This window comes from Phocoena sinus, chromosome 10 (assembly GCF_008692025.1).
Source record: "Phocoena sinus isolate mPhoSin1 chromosome 10, mPhoSin1.pri, whole genome shotgun sequence".
In the NCBI taxonomy this organism is placed as follows: domain Eukaryota; kingdom Metazoa; phylum Chordata; class Mammalia; order Artiodactyla; family Phocoenidae; genus Phocoena; species Phocoena sinus.
In genome coordinates this window covers 27,882,800-27,903,143 of record NC_045772.1, presented here as the reverse complement: position 1 = coordinate 27,903,143, position 20,344 = coordinate 27,882,800, and the positions used below count along the sequence as shown (strand labels likewise).

Genomic DNA, 20,344 nt, shown 5'->3' with positions numbered 1-20,344 from the left:
ACCTAGAATTATTCAAGACTCCTCTTTCCATCATCTCTCACCATCTAACCTATCAGCAAGTCCTGATGACTCAGCTTACAAAAGATATTCCCAAATCATCCACTGCTAACACTTTAGTTCATGCCATCATCTTGTACTTTCTAGACTACTGCAATAGTTTTTCCATGCCTTTCCTGCTTGCTCCTTTATGTCCCTTTAGTCAGATCCCACCATTCTCTGCTCAAAATCTCCTAATCGATTCTAATTATCCTTTGAACAAAATACATCATTCTCTGTTATCTTATAATCTTCAAGTTTCTATGTTTATGCCTTTACCCCTGTCTACTTCTCTGAACTCATCGCATATTACTCTTCCTCTCTCCATTATACTTAACTTATACTGGTCTCCGTTTTTAGAAAATACCAAGCTTGTTCTAGCCTTAAGATCTTTGCACTAGTTGTCCCGCCCCGACCACTATATGGATAGCTCTTGTATTTCATGTATCAGCTCAAATCTCTTCAGAGGGGCTTCTTTGATCACCCAACCTTTTAGTAGGACTCTGTCCCATCACTGTCTTTCACATCACCCTGTTTAAGTTTCTTCCCCTCAAGAAAGTTTAAGTCCATGAGAATAGGTTCCTTGTCTGTTCACAGCTACACCTCCAACACCTAGAACTGTGTCCATGGCACAGAATAGGTGCCTAGTAATATTTCTTGAATGAATAAATGACAAACAGATGGGAGGTGGACAAATAGAGCCCAGGACATCCATTAAGAGACTCTTATAATAGTCCACATAAGAGAAAAAAAAATAGCCTAGACTAAGACTGTGGCAGTTGGGAAATAAGAAAAGGGGATAGATTCAAGAGAGCTAGGAAGCAGATTGCCAGGAGGTAGTGCTAACTGCCTATGGAGGAAAGGGGGCTCATCACCACACACATTATCTGATAACATCCCACATTACCTCCAATTTAGAGTCTTCACAATGAAGAATTCCTGGACATTGTTTTTCGTGTTGAAGACTACACTGCATTTTTTTTTTTTGGTCGAATACTACTTCTTTTCTTTAACATTTTCCCCCCCACAAATCTAGTTTTCTTTCTCTTCAATCACCTTTATGGCTCAGATAAGCCCTCTACAAAGTCTCAACACTGATCATAATTGCCTTCTGGGTTCATATTTGGGCCTTCATTTTACTTACTCTAAATGACAGGCTGATTCATTCATTCATTGTTTAAAAAATCATTGATAGCTTATTTGTTAGAAAACACTGTTTTCTGACTTTGAGGAATTCAAATCTATTAGTGGTTAAGTTAAATAAAAGAAAATTAAAAAAAAATAAAAAGATCAGTGTAACAGCTTGATAATGGGTTTAACTGAAGTAAACCCAAAGTTTCAAAGGAGAATACAGGAGGGTCAATCATTTACAATTTATCCTTCACAAGCTTATCAGTTTTTGCTCTAAAACAGGTCTGACTACATTTCTCCCTTCTAAAGATTTTTACCTTTAGTCTTCCAATATTAAAAATTTAAAGTGGAAACAACTATACAACATCTACTGTGATCTGATTTCATCCAATTCTATAGCCTTATCTCCCCTCACTTCTCCACTTACGAGGTATTCCAATAGCAAATCTTCTATAACGACATTTTTTTTAAGTTTCGCAAACTTTGCTAATATTGTTTCCTCTCCTTTGAAATATCTAATTTCCTCTTTTTTTTAATCTTTCAAAATTAGGATAGTCTTCAAAGACACAGTTCAAATGCTAGCTCCTCTAGAAAGCCAGTCAAAATTTCCATTAAGTTTGAATTTTTCTCATTCTCCTTTCTACTACAGTTTTCTTTTTCCCTACATACCTGATTCCTCATTAAATTATAGGCTACTTGAGAATAGGGGCCATATCCTATTCATTCTGTATTCCCACATTAGGTTTCAAATAAGGTTGGTACAGGAACTGATGACTTATATAGCCTTGCTGGATTTCCCTGTGACTTCCAAACAATCACAATCACATTTTAAAAATGTATGTATATGTGTGTTTCATATAGATAGATAAATAAACGTAGATATATATATACATGGGGTGTGTGCGTTGTGTGTGTACTCATACACATCTATACCCATTTAAACTTTATCCTTGTTTTTCCTATTTCACTGTGGCCCAGTGAAAAGTTTCCAGAGACCATCACTGTATGGTTTACCAGGCAAAATGACACTCTTAGATCATAGTTTGCTACACTTATATATAATATCCAACAACTATTTTGCTTCCACATGGCACTCGGCACACACAGTACTAGGTACTTTAAATACATTATCGCAATCTTTTTTTTAATAGATCTTTATTGAAGTATAATTGCTTCAAATTATCTCAACCTTTACAACTCTATGACCCTATTTTATTTAGTCCAGAAAGATGGATCACTTTCCTGTGACCATAAACCTAATGTGTGTCACACAGAATTTAAATTCAAATTTGCCTGCCTCTAAAATTTATCTTCTTTCCATGATAGTACACTGCTCCTCAATAAAACCAAACAATTCTTGCCTTTCAGTGATTCTCTACGTACTCCAAATTCCAAGTCTAATTTACAGAGACTGGCTATCTACCCAACACTCCCCCAAAATGCTATCCTCCCCAAGGTTAAAGGTGTTCCTTTTCCTAGCATTCATACACTGACACAAGTGAACTACTGCTATGAATGTTTGTGACACCCCCCCCCCCAAATTCGTGTTGAAGCCCAGATCAAATGTGATGGTATTTGGATGTGGAGTCTTTGGGAGGTCATGAGGGTGGAGCCCTCGTGAATGGGATTAGTGCCCTTATAAGAAGAAACACAAGAGATAATCTCAGTCATATAAGGATACAGCATATAAGGATACAGAAAGAAGACAGCTGTCCACAAGCCAGAAAGTGGGCCCTCACCAGACACTCAATATGCCAGTGCCTTTATCTTAAACGTCCCAGTCTCCAGAACCGTGAGAAATAAATGCTTATTTTTTAAACCACCAAGTCTATGGTATTTTTGTTATAACAGTCCCAAGTAAGACAACTACCAATAAGAACATTTCCTCTGAATCTCAAAATCCTTAAGGTGTCATCTAGTAAAGCCATGCAAAGTATAGGCAATATATATTAATCATAAATCTGGAAGAAATCTTACTATAATTAATAAGTTAATAAAAAAGAAAATGTGCTAAAAATAGTTGTTGGTTTTTTTTAAATTTACTAAGTCATACTGTTATAAAAATGAAGATCTAAGGAAAACTTGAATATGAGGCTAATAGATGTGGGAAAAAATGACCTCAAGATATCAAATCATAGAACAAAATACATACTATGATAATTATATCCTGATGTATAATTATATATAACACACACAAAAAAAGGATAGACAAATTTGTCTATTCTTGTTTGTGTTATTAGAAAATTACTCTTTTGCAAAATGGCCATAATAATAGTTATAAAAATAGTGGTCAACATAAAATATGTATTTGTGCGGTTAATTTTTTTTTCCTCTAGTAATGTGACAAGCCAACTATTAATAACATGACATATTTTGCTTGTTTTACATACTAGGGATCTTATATCTTTCTACTCCATGAACTAATTAATATGCATACATCAACAGTGGAGAAAACCTCATTTTGTTCAAATATTAAGTTCAATCCACTTTTATCAACTCTTAGTCTGGACAAGTATTAAAACATACTTAAGGGGCTTCCCTAGTGGTGCAGTGGTTGAGAGTCCGCCTGCCAATGCAGGGGACATGGGTTCGTGCCCCAGTCTGGGAGGATCCCACATGCCGCAGAGCGGCTGCGCCTGTGAGCCATGGCCGCTGAGCCTGCGCATCCGGAGCCTGTTGCTCCGCAACGCGAGAGGCCACAACAGTTAGAGGCCCGCGTACCACCAAAAAAAAAAACATACTCAAGGATGAAGAATGGATGCTTAATAATAAATCAGGATAGGTTTGGAAATGGAAACCATTATAACTTAAAAAACCAAACAATTATAACTATATGAAACCTATACTACTGAATATTTAAATATATCTCAATTTGTGATTTTTGTTCTTGATTATATTCCCTTAATGAGGATAATTTATTTTTAAATTCCTATAAAATTTTCTAATACACTAGAAATGTATAAATTATTCTCTTAACATTGTTAGTTATATCTTATTTTACAAAAAAGGTAGTTTTATGCCTATCAGACAAATGATTAGTGTTAGAATTTCAAATAAGAATTATCTAACAACATGGTTATAGTGAATGGAAATCCAGACGTAGATATTTAGTCATGTAATTAAGTGCATTTATACATTTAACTTAGAAAAAAATTTGAGCACATGTAAAATTTTCTTTGTTGCAACTCATCTGTGTTACTATCATATTGTTATTTTAACTGCAAAGTTTTTCTTCCCATAAAAAGTAAACAAATATATCACTACCTTCTGTGAAACAGCAATTTTAACCTCTCCTTGGAGTGCTTCAATTTGCTTTTTCTTCTGTTCAGTCAATTGCTTTAGCTCATTTATGTTACTCTGAAGTTGTTGTTCTTCTTTTTCCTTTTGTGTTAAACTATTCTGGGCCTGTATGACTTGTCCCTGCATTGAACTGAGCTCCAGCTTCAGTTGATGAGAAGTCTAAAAGAAAATAAAACCTGTTTAGCATTCATTTATCCACGTGACACACATTTATTGAGTACCTACTCATGTCAAGCACTACTCTAAGTAGAAACTACTGAGTCTATTGGCCACAAATAATCAGTAGTAAACCAAAAAGAAAAATCCCTACCCTCATGGAGCTTTCATAACTGACACCATTCACTACTGGATGACATGCTGGATTAATCTTCAATATTTGTTTAATCTTGCCTTTCTTTTTAACTTACACATTTGGATGGAGCTTGCAAATGAGCTAGATTAGTGTTCTCTTAAATCATAGAAAAAGGGAAAATCAACATCAATCTTTAGATTGCTGAAATGTCTACTGTTTTGAATATTCTCAAAATGCTAACTGCATTCCCTGACAGTCCAGTGGTTAGGACTCAGCGCTTTCACTGCCCGGCCTGGGTTTGACCCCTGGTCAGGAAACTAAGATCCCTACAAGCAGCACAGTGGGGCCAAAGAAAGTAAAATAAATAATTTTTTTAAAAAAATGCTAAATGAGCCTGTTGGCCACAGTGAATCAGAAAGGATAGCTTCATATTAACTGTGATAAAACGAAGATAATTTTTGGCAAATATGTTTAGTATCTGTCTGATGACACTAAACTATACCACACAATTGTTCCCTCATTTAGAGATTTGAGGCATATTTTGCTACTACCTTATTTTAACAATCTACTAGGATATATTTCTGTTCAAAATTAGATATCATATAGAAGTCACACTGAGGTTCCTCTGTGGCCAAGGTGAACTACACTACCTCTCACCCGTCCAGCCAAAGTCATGTTTACATATTTTATGCATATTTCATTAAGAACCTAATTTGAGCATCTGACCATTCAAAGTTACTTTTGAAAAAGTTTCAGTGCTATATATGGATGCTTCAGCTTATCTCCAATACAAAGGAAAATATTTTTGTGCAAAACAGGAGTCAGGTAGTGTTAATAATGATTATGTTATGATAACCAATAATAAAGTAATAGCTAACATTTGACCATTTATTTTGTTACAGCTGGTATTCTGAGCACTTTGAAATATATTAACCCATTTATTTCTCGCAATAATCCTATGACACAGATTCTACTATTAGCCCCATCTTACTGCTGAGGAAACTGGAGCACAGAAAGATCAAGTCATCTGCCTAAGAAGGCAAGGCAAGACAGCATAGCTAATAACTGGCACAGTCAGAATATAAATTTGCACAATCTGGATTCACAGCTTGGGTATTAAACCTCCATAATTTTGCCACTTACATGGCTGGCATATAAAGCACAGGCGTCTTCTTTCAATCAACAACCAGAACACAATCACACTAAAGACTTGTCAAGACCATGTTTTGCTGCTTTATCAAATCTGATCTCTAGAAAGCTACATGCCTGGACTCTAGCTGCTAGAGGTATGTCTTCAGAGAATAACAATATATATTATACCCATTTATTTCCTCATTTGCTTGTTGGTTTTGATGGAGAACAATAGAAGCATTAATCATAGAAAAATCTCTGAATTGTTATACAACCATTATCAAATATGCTATTAATATAAATGTCCATGAAATAAAGAGCCCTTAAAATGTCATTTCTATGGAAAATCTATTAAGACTTTTTTTATCCATAGTAATGTTCCTTAATCTAGATTATCTAATTATAACTCTATAGTTAGTTGACTCAATTTTCTACCTTTATTAATAATAATCCTTTATTTTGGGCCTTTTATTAAACTAGCTTGAAACTTTTTAGTAGTAGGTAGAACACAAATGAAAAAACCTTCTTTTGACTTAAGTATTGTGAAAGTATTTTGAAAATATAAAGACCTTATTATGCTTTACATATTTTTTGTTATAGAAAAAAAATCTTACCTCCTTCTCTTTTTCAAGTGATTTTTTCAGTTCATTCTGTTCCTTATGCGTGCTTTCTGTCTGTACTTGAAGTTGTTGCTTTAATTCTTTGCACGTTTTCTCCTAAAAAAATGCAAACTACATTATGCAGAAAATATTTGTAGTGAATTTAAGAATTTTGGTTTACAATCTCAGTAAGATCCACACAAGGAAATAAACCAGAATCACTGATGATTTAAGATGGGACAAAATCATCCATTTCAATACTAAAAACAGGCAAATATTACAGCAGTAAATGGGGAGGGAGAGGAAAAGGCTAAGAGTTTCTATTATCAACCAATAGTCACAATAAATACTTTAGATAATATTTAGACAAGATTTTAGAATACTTTGGAAACCACAGTTTTATGTCTCAGAATTAATTAACTTATACTATTTTAAAAGTAGAATAATGGGCTTCAAAAAATGGAAGCAAATTTTTTTAAAGTATTGAAACAACAAACAGAAATAATCACATATAACTTAAGTGGGAAGATGTACAGATAGAAGATGTTTCCTCCAAACAGAAAGGAACATAAAAGCAACACAAAAATCATGTTTTTTATGGTACTCAACACTTTCACTGACCTTCATATTGAGAACAAAAGAATTTTACTTTTGCTGTTATTCTGGGTTAAAATATTTCTGAGAATACATTCCTCTTTACGCATTTCCTGAGACTCAGATTTTTTTTCTCTATAGTTTATTTTTTACAGTATCTCTAAGACATGGTATTATCTAGAGTTTTAGAAAATTGAATAAAGAATTAAGAAAGCTTATAGCACCAGAGTTAAAAATCATTTAGATCTTTCTGGTCTTCTTTTTTTTTTTTTTTTTTTTTTTTATAGTCAAGTGAAAAACATTTCAACTAGTAGCTATATTCTCTGTGGAAGTGTCCCTGAGGACAAACAGGCTGTAGTCTTTCCCAAATCTAGCACCAGACCCAGAATAGAGAAAGACTATATACTCAGCTGAAAATTTTCTGGGCCATTGGAAAATTACACACACAAACACCAATATCTTTTTCTCAGGTTAAGTAATCCCAATTCCTTTCCTCTAAGAACACTTAAAATCACTTAAACGCAGGGTGAAAAGTCAACAGTGAATTAAGCAGAAAAGTCACTACATTTTAAATAAAAATCACTTCTACCTAAGACAGTAAACATAAACAACTAACCAAATCTAATACAGCAGCTTTTCCTTTCTGGTTTTCCTTTTCAAATTCACTTTTGGAGTTCTTCAAAGAATCAGAAACTTCTGATAATTTCTCTTTTGCTGCAGAAAGCTCTGCTACTAGAGTTTCTTTCTCCATCTTCACTTTCTGTAGTTCTGTTACTGCTGTGTGAACTTTGTTATTCAATTCCTTGTGCTGCATCTTTGCATCTTGACTTAAATTTTCAATTTCTTGTTTAAGGACTTTTTTTTCTTCTTCTTGCTTGGTAAGCATTTGCTTAATATTTTCAAGCGCTTCAGATTTCTTCTGTAGATCCAACTTTGTATTGGATACTCTAAATATTTAAGAAACAATTTCTTTAATAATGCATAATTTACCATTCAAATAAATTACTGAGTTTTAAAACTTTCTTGTGTAGTTAAGAAGTAAAAACAATAATTTAATGTCATAAAACCACACAACTGAAAAATGCCTTAGAACATCTGATCCAATGATTTAACAGATGAAGGCGATTTTCCTCAAGTCAAATAAATTAGTGGTAAGGCCAAGATCATCTAAGCCCATGACTTAATCCAGTCTTGTTGACCACAATATATCACCAAATAAATCTGTGCATATAGCAAACCCTCTAGTGTATGACAGCCAGAAATGTTTTCCCATGTACCCTAAAGAACCTATTTATTACCTTAAGTCTCCATGCACATAGAACTCTGACTCTTTCCTTGAAAAACTAAAACACATTATGTGTTTGCCAGGTCTTAAACTTGAAAACACATAAGGTAACCAGGAAAAATAAAGTTAAAAAATAGAAGAAATATTTCATTTCAAACATGGAGGAAAGACAAAAGATTTACTTTAATCCTAGAGCCTAGCAGATTATATAAAAGATTTGTTATCATTTGTCCTTTAATATAAGTTTTCTATACTGGAATGAATTAAAAAGTTACAAGAACCTGAAACTAACATGATATTGTAAATCAACTGTACTTGAATTTTTTAAAACAGGAAAAAAAAAGTTATAAGGATGAGGAAATGAAGATATTGTTTTAAGAAAGTTAAAGACTTTGCTTTCATAAAATGAATAAAATTATGCATATTACATATTAAAAGAAAAGAACACATTAAAGATCAACCATTTTTTAAAGTGAAAATGAAACCAAGTGCAAAGTAATATTTCTAGAATGCATACTATTTCCAATGTACTTTACTATCAATGTACTTTATTATAAATTCAACAATATGTTAAAGAGAGGTTATTAAAAAATGTACCAGCCACATAATTGAAGTTGGGTATTAAAACAATACCAGAACTGCATCTATACCTTGAAGTTTTCTAACTTTTAGTCCCAGAAACTTACTTTTACTTTCAAAAAAGTAGCTAGAACATATGAAGGCACATTCACAGGATCCTGTACCTCGTGGATTTTTAAAGGTCTAAATAGAAAAGTCATTGTACTAATATTACTTTACCATTTAATATAGTTAAAATCCCTGTCAAGCAACCCTAAAATTGGGACTTGATATATTTACTATGCTACTTAACTTTCCCATAAGTAATTATTATAAAATCATAAGACTATGTGAGTCAAAGAAAGCAAATAGAAATAAAGGCTTGCACAAATACCGTATGCTAACACATATATATGGAATCTAAGAAAAAAACAAAAAATGTCATGAAGAACCTAAGGGGTAAGATGGGAATAAAGACACAGACCTACTAGAGAATGCACTTGAGGACATGGGGAGGGGGAAGGGTAAGCTGTGACAAAGTGAGAGAGTGGCATGGACATACATACACTACCAAACGTAAAATAGATAGCTAGTGGGAAGCAGCCACATAGCACAGGGAGACAGCTCGGTGCTTTGTGACCACCTAGTTGTGGGGGGGATAGGGAGGGTGGGAGGGAGGGAGACGCAAGAGGGAAGAGATATGGGAACATATGTATATGTATAACTGATTCACTTTGTTATAAAGCAGAAACTAACACACTATTGTAAAGCAATTATACTCCGATAAAGATGTAAAAAAAAAAAAGTCAGTTTTGATATCTATCTATATCTATACCAGCTCTCTATTATGTAAAAAAGTTAAAAGTAGATCCCTATTTATATTGAAATGTGTATATATATATCACACAAATACATATAGAATTTTATTTTAAATATGCCTGTTTTCTATTACACTAAAACCCTTTGAGACATATCTCATTAAATATTTTAAATTAGTGGCTTTACATTTCATGACAAACCTCTAGATATAAAAATAATAAAAAATTCTTTAGTACAAAAAAAAAGAAATAAAGGCTTGCATAGTGACTATAAAACTTAGTTTATTTTTTTCAAAGTCACTTAAGGAAGTAAGTAAATCCACAATCTGGGAAACCTTAACACCCCTTTCTCAGAAACTGACAGAAATGACCAGAGAAAAAAATTGGCAAGGATATAGAAGATTAGAACAACATTATCAACCACCTTAACCTAACTGATATTTATAGAACACTTTACCCAAAAACACATATATGTGTACATGGAAACTTAACCAAGATAAACCATACACTGTGCCCTAAATGAAAAATTGAAATGTCTGAATTTTACTGAGTATGTTCTCCTACCAAAATGGAATTAAATTAGAAACGAATAACAGTAAGATATCTAGAAGAGTCCTAAATATTTGAAAAGTAAACAATATACTCCTAAGTAACCCGTAAATCAAAGAAATCACAAAGGATATTTGAAAATACATTAAGCCGCAGAGTAATGAAAATACATTATGAGATGGATTTGGAGGGAAAGAATTGCATGCAGAGTGAAGGTGGCCCTTGAGAAAGCGGAGCTCTGTACCCTGTTATTTGGGCTGAGTCCTATGACCAGGGGTGAGGTTTAGTCAGACCTCAGATGTGTTTACCCAGCCCTTCTTTCTTAGGTAGTACTCTAGAAATGCAGGACCCCACATAAGAAATGTTTGCATAAAGTATAAAGGCAAAAATTTTAAAAACCTTAGTAGAAATGGAAAGAAAAACTGGGCCCATAGGGGGCCTTGGGAAAGAGAACAAGAACCAACTCAAAGGTCATCTTCACAGACACATGACTGGGTTCCAGAGGTGACAAATCACTCAATGGGTGATACAAAGGATCAGATGTACTCCCCAAACACCTAGGCACTGGAAACGACGATGTTAAGAGAAGAAATGGCACTTGAGGCACAAAATGCATCTGTATATCCTCAAGTTCACAATATCAGGACCCAATTTACTAGCTGTGAGAACAAAAACATTTTGTCATCACTCCCAAAACAAGGATGAAACCATGAAAGCATAAAACAATTTAACTATCATCAACTTTGATGGGTTTTATTTCATTTCCCTGAAAGGTACTGAATACCTTTCCCAGGCTCTCAGCTTCCAGCTTTACTACTGAGTCAAAAACTCTCATCATCCTGACACAGATCCAGTCGGCCAACTGTCAGAGTGGTGTATTTGGCCTTTAAAGATAAAGTCTACTGAAATGTGACTGGTCACAAGCCCTCCTATTTAACCATACTGTGATGGCTTTATTTTTCGTTCACATTAATATCAGTAGTTTATAGAATCAAATAAATCTTTAAGCACTGTGATAGCAAAATAGAAATCTTATGAAACTTAGTTTATAATCCTCTCCCTTAAGTAGTTTAGCTTACGTTTCTTTCTCCTTTTCAAGTTGTTTACTCAATTCTGTGGCTCTAAACTCTAAATCTGTGTTCAGCTGTCTTTGCTCTTGTAGATCCTGCAAAGCTTGCTCCTTGTTTGATTTAACTTCAAGAGTATCAGCTTCTAGTTTCTATGGCAGAAATATAATATAAAACCATTTTAATGTCAACGATTATCTATCTATTAAACATTATAACATTTATTTACACTCAAATTGGTGTTGACATAACACACAAAAATAACCAAAAATATTTATGTTATAATAAAAAACACATTCTGAAGCCATCACTGAATAAAGAAGCCATTTATCTTGGAATCTTTCAGAAGACCTAGCAGCTGGCTTTATATATGACAGGCAGTCACTAAGTTTTCACTTTTTAAAATGAACTCTGGGGCTTTCCTGGTGGTGCAGTGGTTGAGAGTCCGCCTGCCAATGCAGGGGACACGGGTTTGTGCCCCGGTCCGGGAAGATCCCACGTGCAGCGGAGTGGCTGGGCCCGTGAGCCATGGCCGCTGAGCCTGTGCGTCCGGAGCCTATGCTCCACAACGGGAGAGGCCACAACAGTGAGAGGCCTGCGTATCACGAAAAAAAATTAATTAATTAAAAAATTAAATAAATAAATAAAATGAACTCTGAATAAGAGAATAAATTTAATTATATTTATTATTTGAGTAAAAGTTATTAACTCAAAAAAAAAGTTATTAACTCAAGTATGAAAAAACTAAGTAACAGGTTCACACATGGGCCCACTTAAAATAATCCTGGGACTTCCCTGGTAGAGCAGCAGTTAAGAATCTGCCTGCCAATGCAGGGGACACGGGTTCAAGCCGTGGTCCAGGAAGATCCCACATGCCACGGAGCAACTAAGTCCGTGCGCTACGACTACTAAGCCTGTGCTCTACAGCCCACGAGCCACAACTACTGAGCCTGCACACCTAGAGCCCATGCTCTGCAATAAGAGAAGCCACCACAATGAGAAGCACGCACACCACAACAAAGAGTAGCCCCCGCTCACCACAACAAAGAGTAGCCCCCGCTCGCCACAACTAGAGAGAGCCCGCACGCAGCAACGAAGACCCAATGCAGCCAAAAATAAGTAAATTTATTTTAAGATAAATAAATAAAATATATAATCCTTTATATTCAGATTACAACACTGTTATATAATTATAAATATTCAAAACTAAAATGGAGTTGTCATGTCATCCTTCTCATTAACACCTATTGACCCTAAATATAAAGCCAATTAAACTTCTGATTTTGCTTCTTTAATCTCTTGGTCTAGAGATTATTATTCTTCACACTATGGCTTCTATCTCATACATATACATATAACTGTATGTATTTTTACAAATTTACAAAATCAAACTGTTAAATATATAGTTTGAACATCTATAAGCAATGCTTTTCTTGTATAGTTGTAAAAATTTTGCATACTATTTTATAAGCCAATTTAGGTACCTGTGGCTCTTACTCAACACTTACACTGGATATTCAACGTAACTATGTTAATTCTATTAACTACATATATACACAAACACACACATATATATATAAAACAGGTGGAATACTTCCTAAAATAATAATTACAAAATGTTAAATATCCGACATTGTCATAGATCACAATAGACACTAGTGGTTCTAAATATCTTTTTTTTTGGGGGGGGGGGGGTGGGGGCACGCCACGAGGCATGCGGGATCTTAGTTCCTTGACCAGGGATCAAACCTGTACCTGCCCTGCAGTGGAAGCGTGGAGTCTTAACCACTGTACCACCAGAGAAGTCCCTAAATAACTATTTTTAAAAGATACTCAAATAGAATTCTCATTAGATGCCTTTCATCTTAAAAAAAAAGACCAAAAAAAAAGTTTTTCTGTTCTTTTCAACCATTACATCACGTAATTGATCATACCATTATCATTGACCATAAAGAAAAGGGAACCCATAAATAGAATTGTAAATGTAATTTTCTTCTTCCATGTTATATTGCTATAGATGCACATATAGAAATATACATAGCCCATGATTCTATAATTGTACAGAAGTGCTTCATCTGACTGTGAAGGTATAAGTTACATATATAGTAACTTGAGAAATTTTTCTTTAACTTATAGAAGTTCTAATTTAAAGGACAAAGGACTCAGGTCAAATCCTCTAATATGTGTAGTCAGTCATTTAATCTCTTTAGTATAAATCAATACTTTCACTTGAAGTTGTGTTAAAGAAAGAAGCAATTTACCATAATGTACATTATAATAGTTTTAATAATATTAAATTAGAAACAAAATCCAAAGGGTATAAATGTAAAATGTAAAAAAAGGAAGAAATATACCATACCTGAATATTACATTGGAATAAGGAGGGAAGGAGACAGGAATGATAGGGCAGAAGAGACTTCACAACAATAAAAAACTAAGTTCCTTGTAATTATAGAGTAGATCCTTGGTTGGTTGTCTCTTTACAACACTTACACATTACAATGCAACCCATATATATGTAAACTGCTATTTGTAAAAGCCATCCATCAGTGAAGAAATTAAAAGTAAAGGTGGAATTCAAAGTTAAGACATGAAAAAACTACAAGTAATTTTTTTAATTGGTATATCACAACTTCACATTTGTTTGCAAATTTAAAATCTTTGATTCCTTCTAGGTCATCAATTTCCATTGCTACAGCAGTAGAAAATATGGCTACAGTTTCCTTTATACAAACCTTAATTTGACATTCCAGTTCTTCAGTTTTCTGTTCTAAAGAGAGATATTTCTCTTTATATTCTTTAAGATGACTTTCCAGCTGACTGCAATGTTCTTGCTTATCCTGCAACTTTGTAGTGACCTGATCCAACTGAGTAGTGATCTTATTTAACTCCTATAAAAAGTACAATTAAAGATAACTTTGGTAAGGCTTACTTTGCTGTAATGCCCAAATGTTTTTTCAAAGTAAAGCAGAAAACTCTAACTTTATTTAAGAAGCTATTTTGAGTAAGACCATAGATAAGTCTAATAATATATCACAGGTTATATTTACCCACCAATGTAAAGGACCTGAACTGAAGTTGTACATAGTCTGAGATATTACGTTTACATACATAAGAGCTCAATAACTTTTTCTAGGAAGAGTTATTTTAGGAGCCAAAAGATACAACAGAATATTAAACAGGCTAATAATAAAATAACACTTTTATACTATAATTAAATGTTTTCAATGTTCAAAGCACAATTTTTTAATATAATTTTTTAATTACAGGCATTACATTATAAAACTTGAATAATTCATTTGGAATATCTAGTTGCACAGGAAAAAACAAACTAAAAATTACTAGTAAATCCACTACCCACAGATAATTACTATTGTTTTGATAACTTTCCTTCTAGTCTTTTCTGTATGTTAGTTTCTATTTTTTGATTTGTACTTTTAAAATAAAGGAGGTCGCTTTACATACTGTTTTACTGTACCCTCCTTTGGTTTTTTTTGTTGTTGTTTTGTGGGTTTTTTTGTGGTACGTGGGCCTCTCACTGCTGTGGCCTCTCCCGTTGCGGAGCACAGGCTCCGGACGCGCAGGCTCAGTGGCCATGGCTCACGGGCCCAGCCACTCCACGGCATGTGGGATCTTCCCAGACCGGGGCACGAACCCATGTCCCCTGCGTCAGCAGGCGGACTCTCAACCACTGCACCACCAGGGAAGCCCTAACCTCCTTTGTTTTTACATAACAATGCATCATGAAACTGTGACATTATTTTCTAAAATATTATTATACATGACTGCGTAAATTTCTATTTTATCAATAAAGACCATTTTTTAGCCAAATGTCCTATTTTATATTCTTAGATTGCTACAAACCTTTCTGCAGATATGCTAACAGCATGCTTAAAACTACGATTATTCCCTTAGAGTAAAGGACTAAAAGTGAGCTAATGAATATGAAAAATCCTAAAGGTCTTAAAATAAATATATTGCCAACCAGCTTCCCCTACCACCATCAAAAGGTTGAACTAATGTATACTATCGCAAGCAAGGTATGGAAGTGGCTTGTTCTTCTACACCATGTCCAATCCTTCCAGTGTTAAACACTTACACACAAACATTCTACCTTAATAAGGGCATATTCCATTATTGTCTTAATTTGTAATTGGTTCTTAATGAACTTGAGGATTTGCTAATATAGTTTTGATCATTTACTTTTTTTTTTAGTCACTTATTTCTTATGTAAAAGTGTTTTAAACATCAAAAATATTAACCCTTCATCAGACATACTTCAGAAAATGTTTTATTCTTTTGCTACTTGCTTTAGAATTTTGTAATATTTTTGGCAGGTAAATTTTAAACTTTTATGTGGTTATTCTTTTTTTTTTTTTTTTTGCGGTACGTGGGCCTCTCACTGTTGTGGCCTCTCCTGTTGCGGAGCACAGGCTCTGGACGTGCAGGCTCAGCGGCCATGGCTCACGGGCCCAGCCGCTCCGCGGGCATGCGGGATCTTCCCGGACCGGGGCACGAACCCGTATCCCCTGCATCGGCAGGCGGACTCTCAACCACTGCGCCACCAGGGAAGCCCTGTGGTTATTCTTATAAATACTTTTTCCACTATAGTTCCTGACTGACCTAATACTTAGAAAATACTTTCCAGATGTGCTTAGCAATAATGTAAATAACAATATAAAGTAAAAAGCAAGTTGCAGAACATATATAATGATAGTATATGTATAAAACAAAAAGATCTGTGTGTATATACACACACACATATATTTTTGTTCAATGTTTATATATGTCTGGAAGGATACATACCAAATTTAAAAGCAAAATTTCCATATAAGGAGAAAAGATGGATTGGGGTTAAGGGTAAATATAGAAAATCATTTTGTTTTGTTAACTTGATACACTACTATATTGTTTAAAAACTGTTTGAACCAACAACCAGTATTACTTCTCAAGCAAAAAGTAAACTTTAAAAATTCCTACCTGGTCAAAGGTAAGAAAAATCTACCAGCATTTTGAGCTTGGCCCTAAAGGAGGAAGCTTTTATTCTACCAGAAGTGTTGAGAAGAGTAACTCGTGTATGCTTTCCAGCCCTACTTACTCCTACCCCCAAGAAAAGAGAGTAACTCTTACTATTGAGATGGAATACATGGTGCTCTTTTCCTGCTTCCAAGTGGGAAGTATATCTGGGTCATAGCCTGATTACCTACTTAAAACAGGTGTGGAAATCTGTCTCTTTCCCAGTCATTGGCACTTGATGGGATGAAGCAACAATTCAACAATTAGGAGTAAACATTTCAGCTCCACACCAAGGTTTATATTATGGGAGAAATACAATATTAAGAAGCTCAACCACAGCTGCACAAGTCGAGCTTTATCAAAAGCAAAAATGGGGCTTCCCTGGTGGTGCAGTGGTTGAGAGTCCGCCTGCCGATGCAGGGGACACAGGTTCGTGCCCCGGTCAGGGAAGATCCCACATGCCATGAAGCGGCTGGGCCCGTGAGCCATGGCCGCTGAGCCTGCACATCTGGAGCCTGTGCTCCGCAACGGGAGAGGCCACAACAGTGAGAGGCCGCGTACTGCAAAAAAAAAAAAAAAAAAAAGATGTTTTTTGTTTTTGTTTTTTTGCCATGACTCTTGTCTTGTGGAATTTGTAGTTCCCCAACCAGGGATTAAACCTGGGCCACCACGGTAAAAGTACCAAGTTCTAACCACTGGACTGCCAGGGAATTCCCAAAGATGATACTTTTATCTCCATCTGCCTGACTCTTGCATCTACCACTCAACTGGTTCTGAACTCAGGGAGAAATTAAGGAAAATAAGCAGGTCAATCACAATATTATATAAAACTGAGTATCATTTTTACATGTTTCCAGTTAATTTATCTACCAAAACATTAGGTTATGGTAAGAAATTGCATCAGGTTCTCCTACCTGCTGTTTATCTTGTAATGCGTTTTGCGCTGTGTCCAAATGATTTTGAAGATCTGCTCTTTGAGCAGTTTTTGCTGCTTCTGCTGAGAGCAATAATTCAGTTTTGGCTTTAATCTGTAACAAAATTTACAAGTCATTTAATTTGTATTTACTTCTTGATTTCCCCTTGCTTGACTGTACATTACTTTTGTCACTAAATAATTTTTAAAAATTAAATCTTTTGGCAGAAAACATAAAGATTTAGACATTAAAAAATAAGTATGTGATAATCCCCCAAACAGGAATGAGGAGAGAATACTCCAAATAATGCTTGAATAAATGATAAAAAGATGTCCCTATAACAGCAAAACACTTCCCCCTCTCTAAAATTGGACATCCACATATTGAATTATCTTTAACTCATCTAATAAATATATTTTTAAAAGAAAGAAATGTGTATCCTCTTTTTCCAAATTCTAATAGTATACTTGTTATTTTATTATGTCATTTCTGATTTTCGATGGAATTATTCTCCTCAAATAAAGAAAATTAAGGCTAGAAATGTTTCTATAACTTTCTCTACTATAGTACAGAATAAAAAACCAATGATGAGAATGAAGAAAGAAATATGTCTTAATTTCCACACCATGACTGACTCACTGAGCAAGGCTTCCATACTGACCTCGGAAAGAAAACACATTAAAATACATAATGGGCGCTTCCCTGGTGGCACAGTGGTTGAGTCTGCCTGCCAATACAGGGGAAACGGGTTCGTGCCCCGGTCCGGGAAGATCCCACATGCCGCGGAGCGGCTGGGCCCGTGAGCCATGGCCGCTGAGCCTGCACGTCCGGAGCCTGTGCTCCGCAACGGGAGAGGCCACAACAGTGAGAGGCCCGCGTACCGCAAAAAAAAAAAACAAAACATAATGGTACCATACAAAGTTGGGTTTTTTGTTTTGTTTTTTTTTTGGCCATGCTCGAGCCTTGCGGGATCTTAGTTCCCCAGCCAGGGATTGAACTTGGGCCCTCAGCAGTGAAAGCGCCGTGTCCTAACCACTGGACCACCAGGGAATTACCTAAAGGTTTTTTTTAACCAAACCTTTTAAAAAATCAAATTCAAAATAATTCAAATATATGTAACAGAAATCTAATGGTATAATAGTATCAAACAACTTTGAACTTAGGAAACAATAAGGGCTTCATGGAAAAAAAAGTGAAAAGATCTGGTAGTTTCTGGAAGAGTAATTTGTTGGGAGAGAGAGAAAGATACGGAGGGAAAGGGAGAAAGGCAAACAGGAAAGCTCAACAACTGTCTAAATACAAACTTTATTTAATTTCTATTCCCAATTTTTTCTCCATTAATAAGTAAGGCAGGGGTGGGGAGGGAGAGAGAAACGATTTCAAATATGTGATGGCCTAAAATTGGTGTTTTATTCATGCAAACTCATATTAAGTTACATAATTCGATATTACCTGTATATCAAGCTGGGAGACCTTCTCCTTGCTTTCATTTAATTGACTACTTAATTCATTAATGCTGGATTCTAGGGAAAGGACGCGGTCTTGTGCAGCTCTGAGATGTGCCTTCTGCTCTTGCACCTGGTCATGCAAATTCTCCTGGGCTTGTTTATGACTTTCTGACTGATTCTTCAGCTTCTCCGTTAGTTGAGTTACCTACCATATAAGCAAGACTCTAATTATGAAGGTCACAAATGATGTAACAAGAACTAAGAAACCCAAATTTAAGCACCATGAGAATGTTAAAGTGCTCTATGATAGATTATCTCAACTTTTTTTAGAGAAACATTCATATCTTTCCAAAAATAAGTAAACATAATCTCTCAAAATCATAAGAATCACATCAAATTCAGAGATTCCTATTATTTTTAAAACCAACTCTACTGAACTATAATTTAGATGTAATAAAATTCACCCAATTCAATTGTACAGTTTGAGGAGAGCTGATAAATATATACATTCATTTAACCATCACCACAATCAAGCAAGAGAACATTCCGATTACCCCCAAAAGTTTCCTCATGCTCCTGTGCACTCAGTACCCACCCTCCGCTCACCTCTGGCCCCAGGCAATCACCGATCTGATTGAGTAATAAGAGTTCCTTATATATCCTGGATGTTTCTGAATTGTCAGATATATGTACTACACATATTTTCTCCCAGTCTGTCTTGGCTTTTATTTTTGTAATGGTATCTTTTGAAGAGCATTCATTTTTCATTTAGGTGAAACCCAATTCATCTGATGTTTCTTTGAGGTACTCTGGTTAGAATGCATTGAGTTTCTTCAATCTGTGGTTTCATATTTTTTATTAAATTTACTATTTTTTCAGCCACTATTTCTATAAATATTTCCTCCTCTCCACTCTTCTTTGACACTCATTATATGTATGCTAGATTACATGATACTATCCCACAGGTCATTAAGGCACTGTTCATTTTTTTTCCAGCCTTTTTTCTCTCTGTGCTTCACTGTGGACAGTTTCAATTACCTTGTCTTAATGGTCACTGATACTGTTTTCCATTTGCTTAATCTATTATATTCATCGAGTGAAATTTTCATTTCAGATTTTTTTTTTAATCTCTAGAAGTTCTAATTTTTAGTTTCCACTTCTATTTCCATTATTATAGTTTTTCTTTATATCCATAAGTATATTTTATTTTTTTAAGTGTAAAGGGTTTTTTTAAATTATGTGTAACATAGGCAAAATTATTTTATTTATTTATTTTTGGCTCCGTTGGGTCTTCATTGCTGCCCACGGGCTTTCTCTAGTTGCAGTGAGTGGCAGCTACTCTTCGTTGCAGTGCCCAGGCTCCTCTGATTATGGTGGCTTCTCTTGTTGTGGAGCACGGGCTCTAGGCGTGCTGGCTTCAGTAGCTGTGGCACAAGTGCTCAGTAGTTGTGGCTCACAGGCTCTAGAGTGCAGGCTCAGTAGTGTGGCACACGGGCTTAGTTGCTCTGTGGCATGTGGGATCTTCCCAGACCGGGGCTTGAACCCATGTCTCCTGCATTGGCAAGTGGACTCTTAACCACTGCGCCACCAGGGAAGTCCTGGCAAA

At 35.1% G+C, this 20,344-nt stretch overlaps 1 protein-coding gene across 1 annotated transcript in view; it reads right to left on the bottom strand.

Moving 5' to 3' along the window:
* EEA1 (early endosome antigen 1) overlaps positions 1-20,344 on the bottom strand; it is a 142,159-nt gene that overhangs the window by 17,962 nt on the left and 103,853 nt on the right. Inside the window, exons 15-21 of the mRNA XM_032645166.1 lie at positions 18,743-18,943; positions 17,291-17,404; positions 14,096-14,251; positions 11,373-11,512; positions 7,700-8,030; positions 6,505-6,606; positions 4,432-4,626 (exon numbers count right to left, since the gene is read on the bottom strand). Coding sequence (XP_032501057.1) covers positions 4,432-4,626; positions 6,505-6,606; positions 7,700-8,030; positions 11,373-11,512; positions 14,096-14,251; positions 17,291-17,404; positions 18,743-18,943 — 1,239 coding nt within the window. The remainder of the gene's footprint in view (positions 1-4,431; positions 4,627-6,504; positions 6,607-7,699; positions 8,031-11,372; positions 11,513-14,095; positions 14,252-17,290; positions 17,405-18,742; positions 18,944-20,344) is intronic.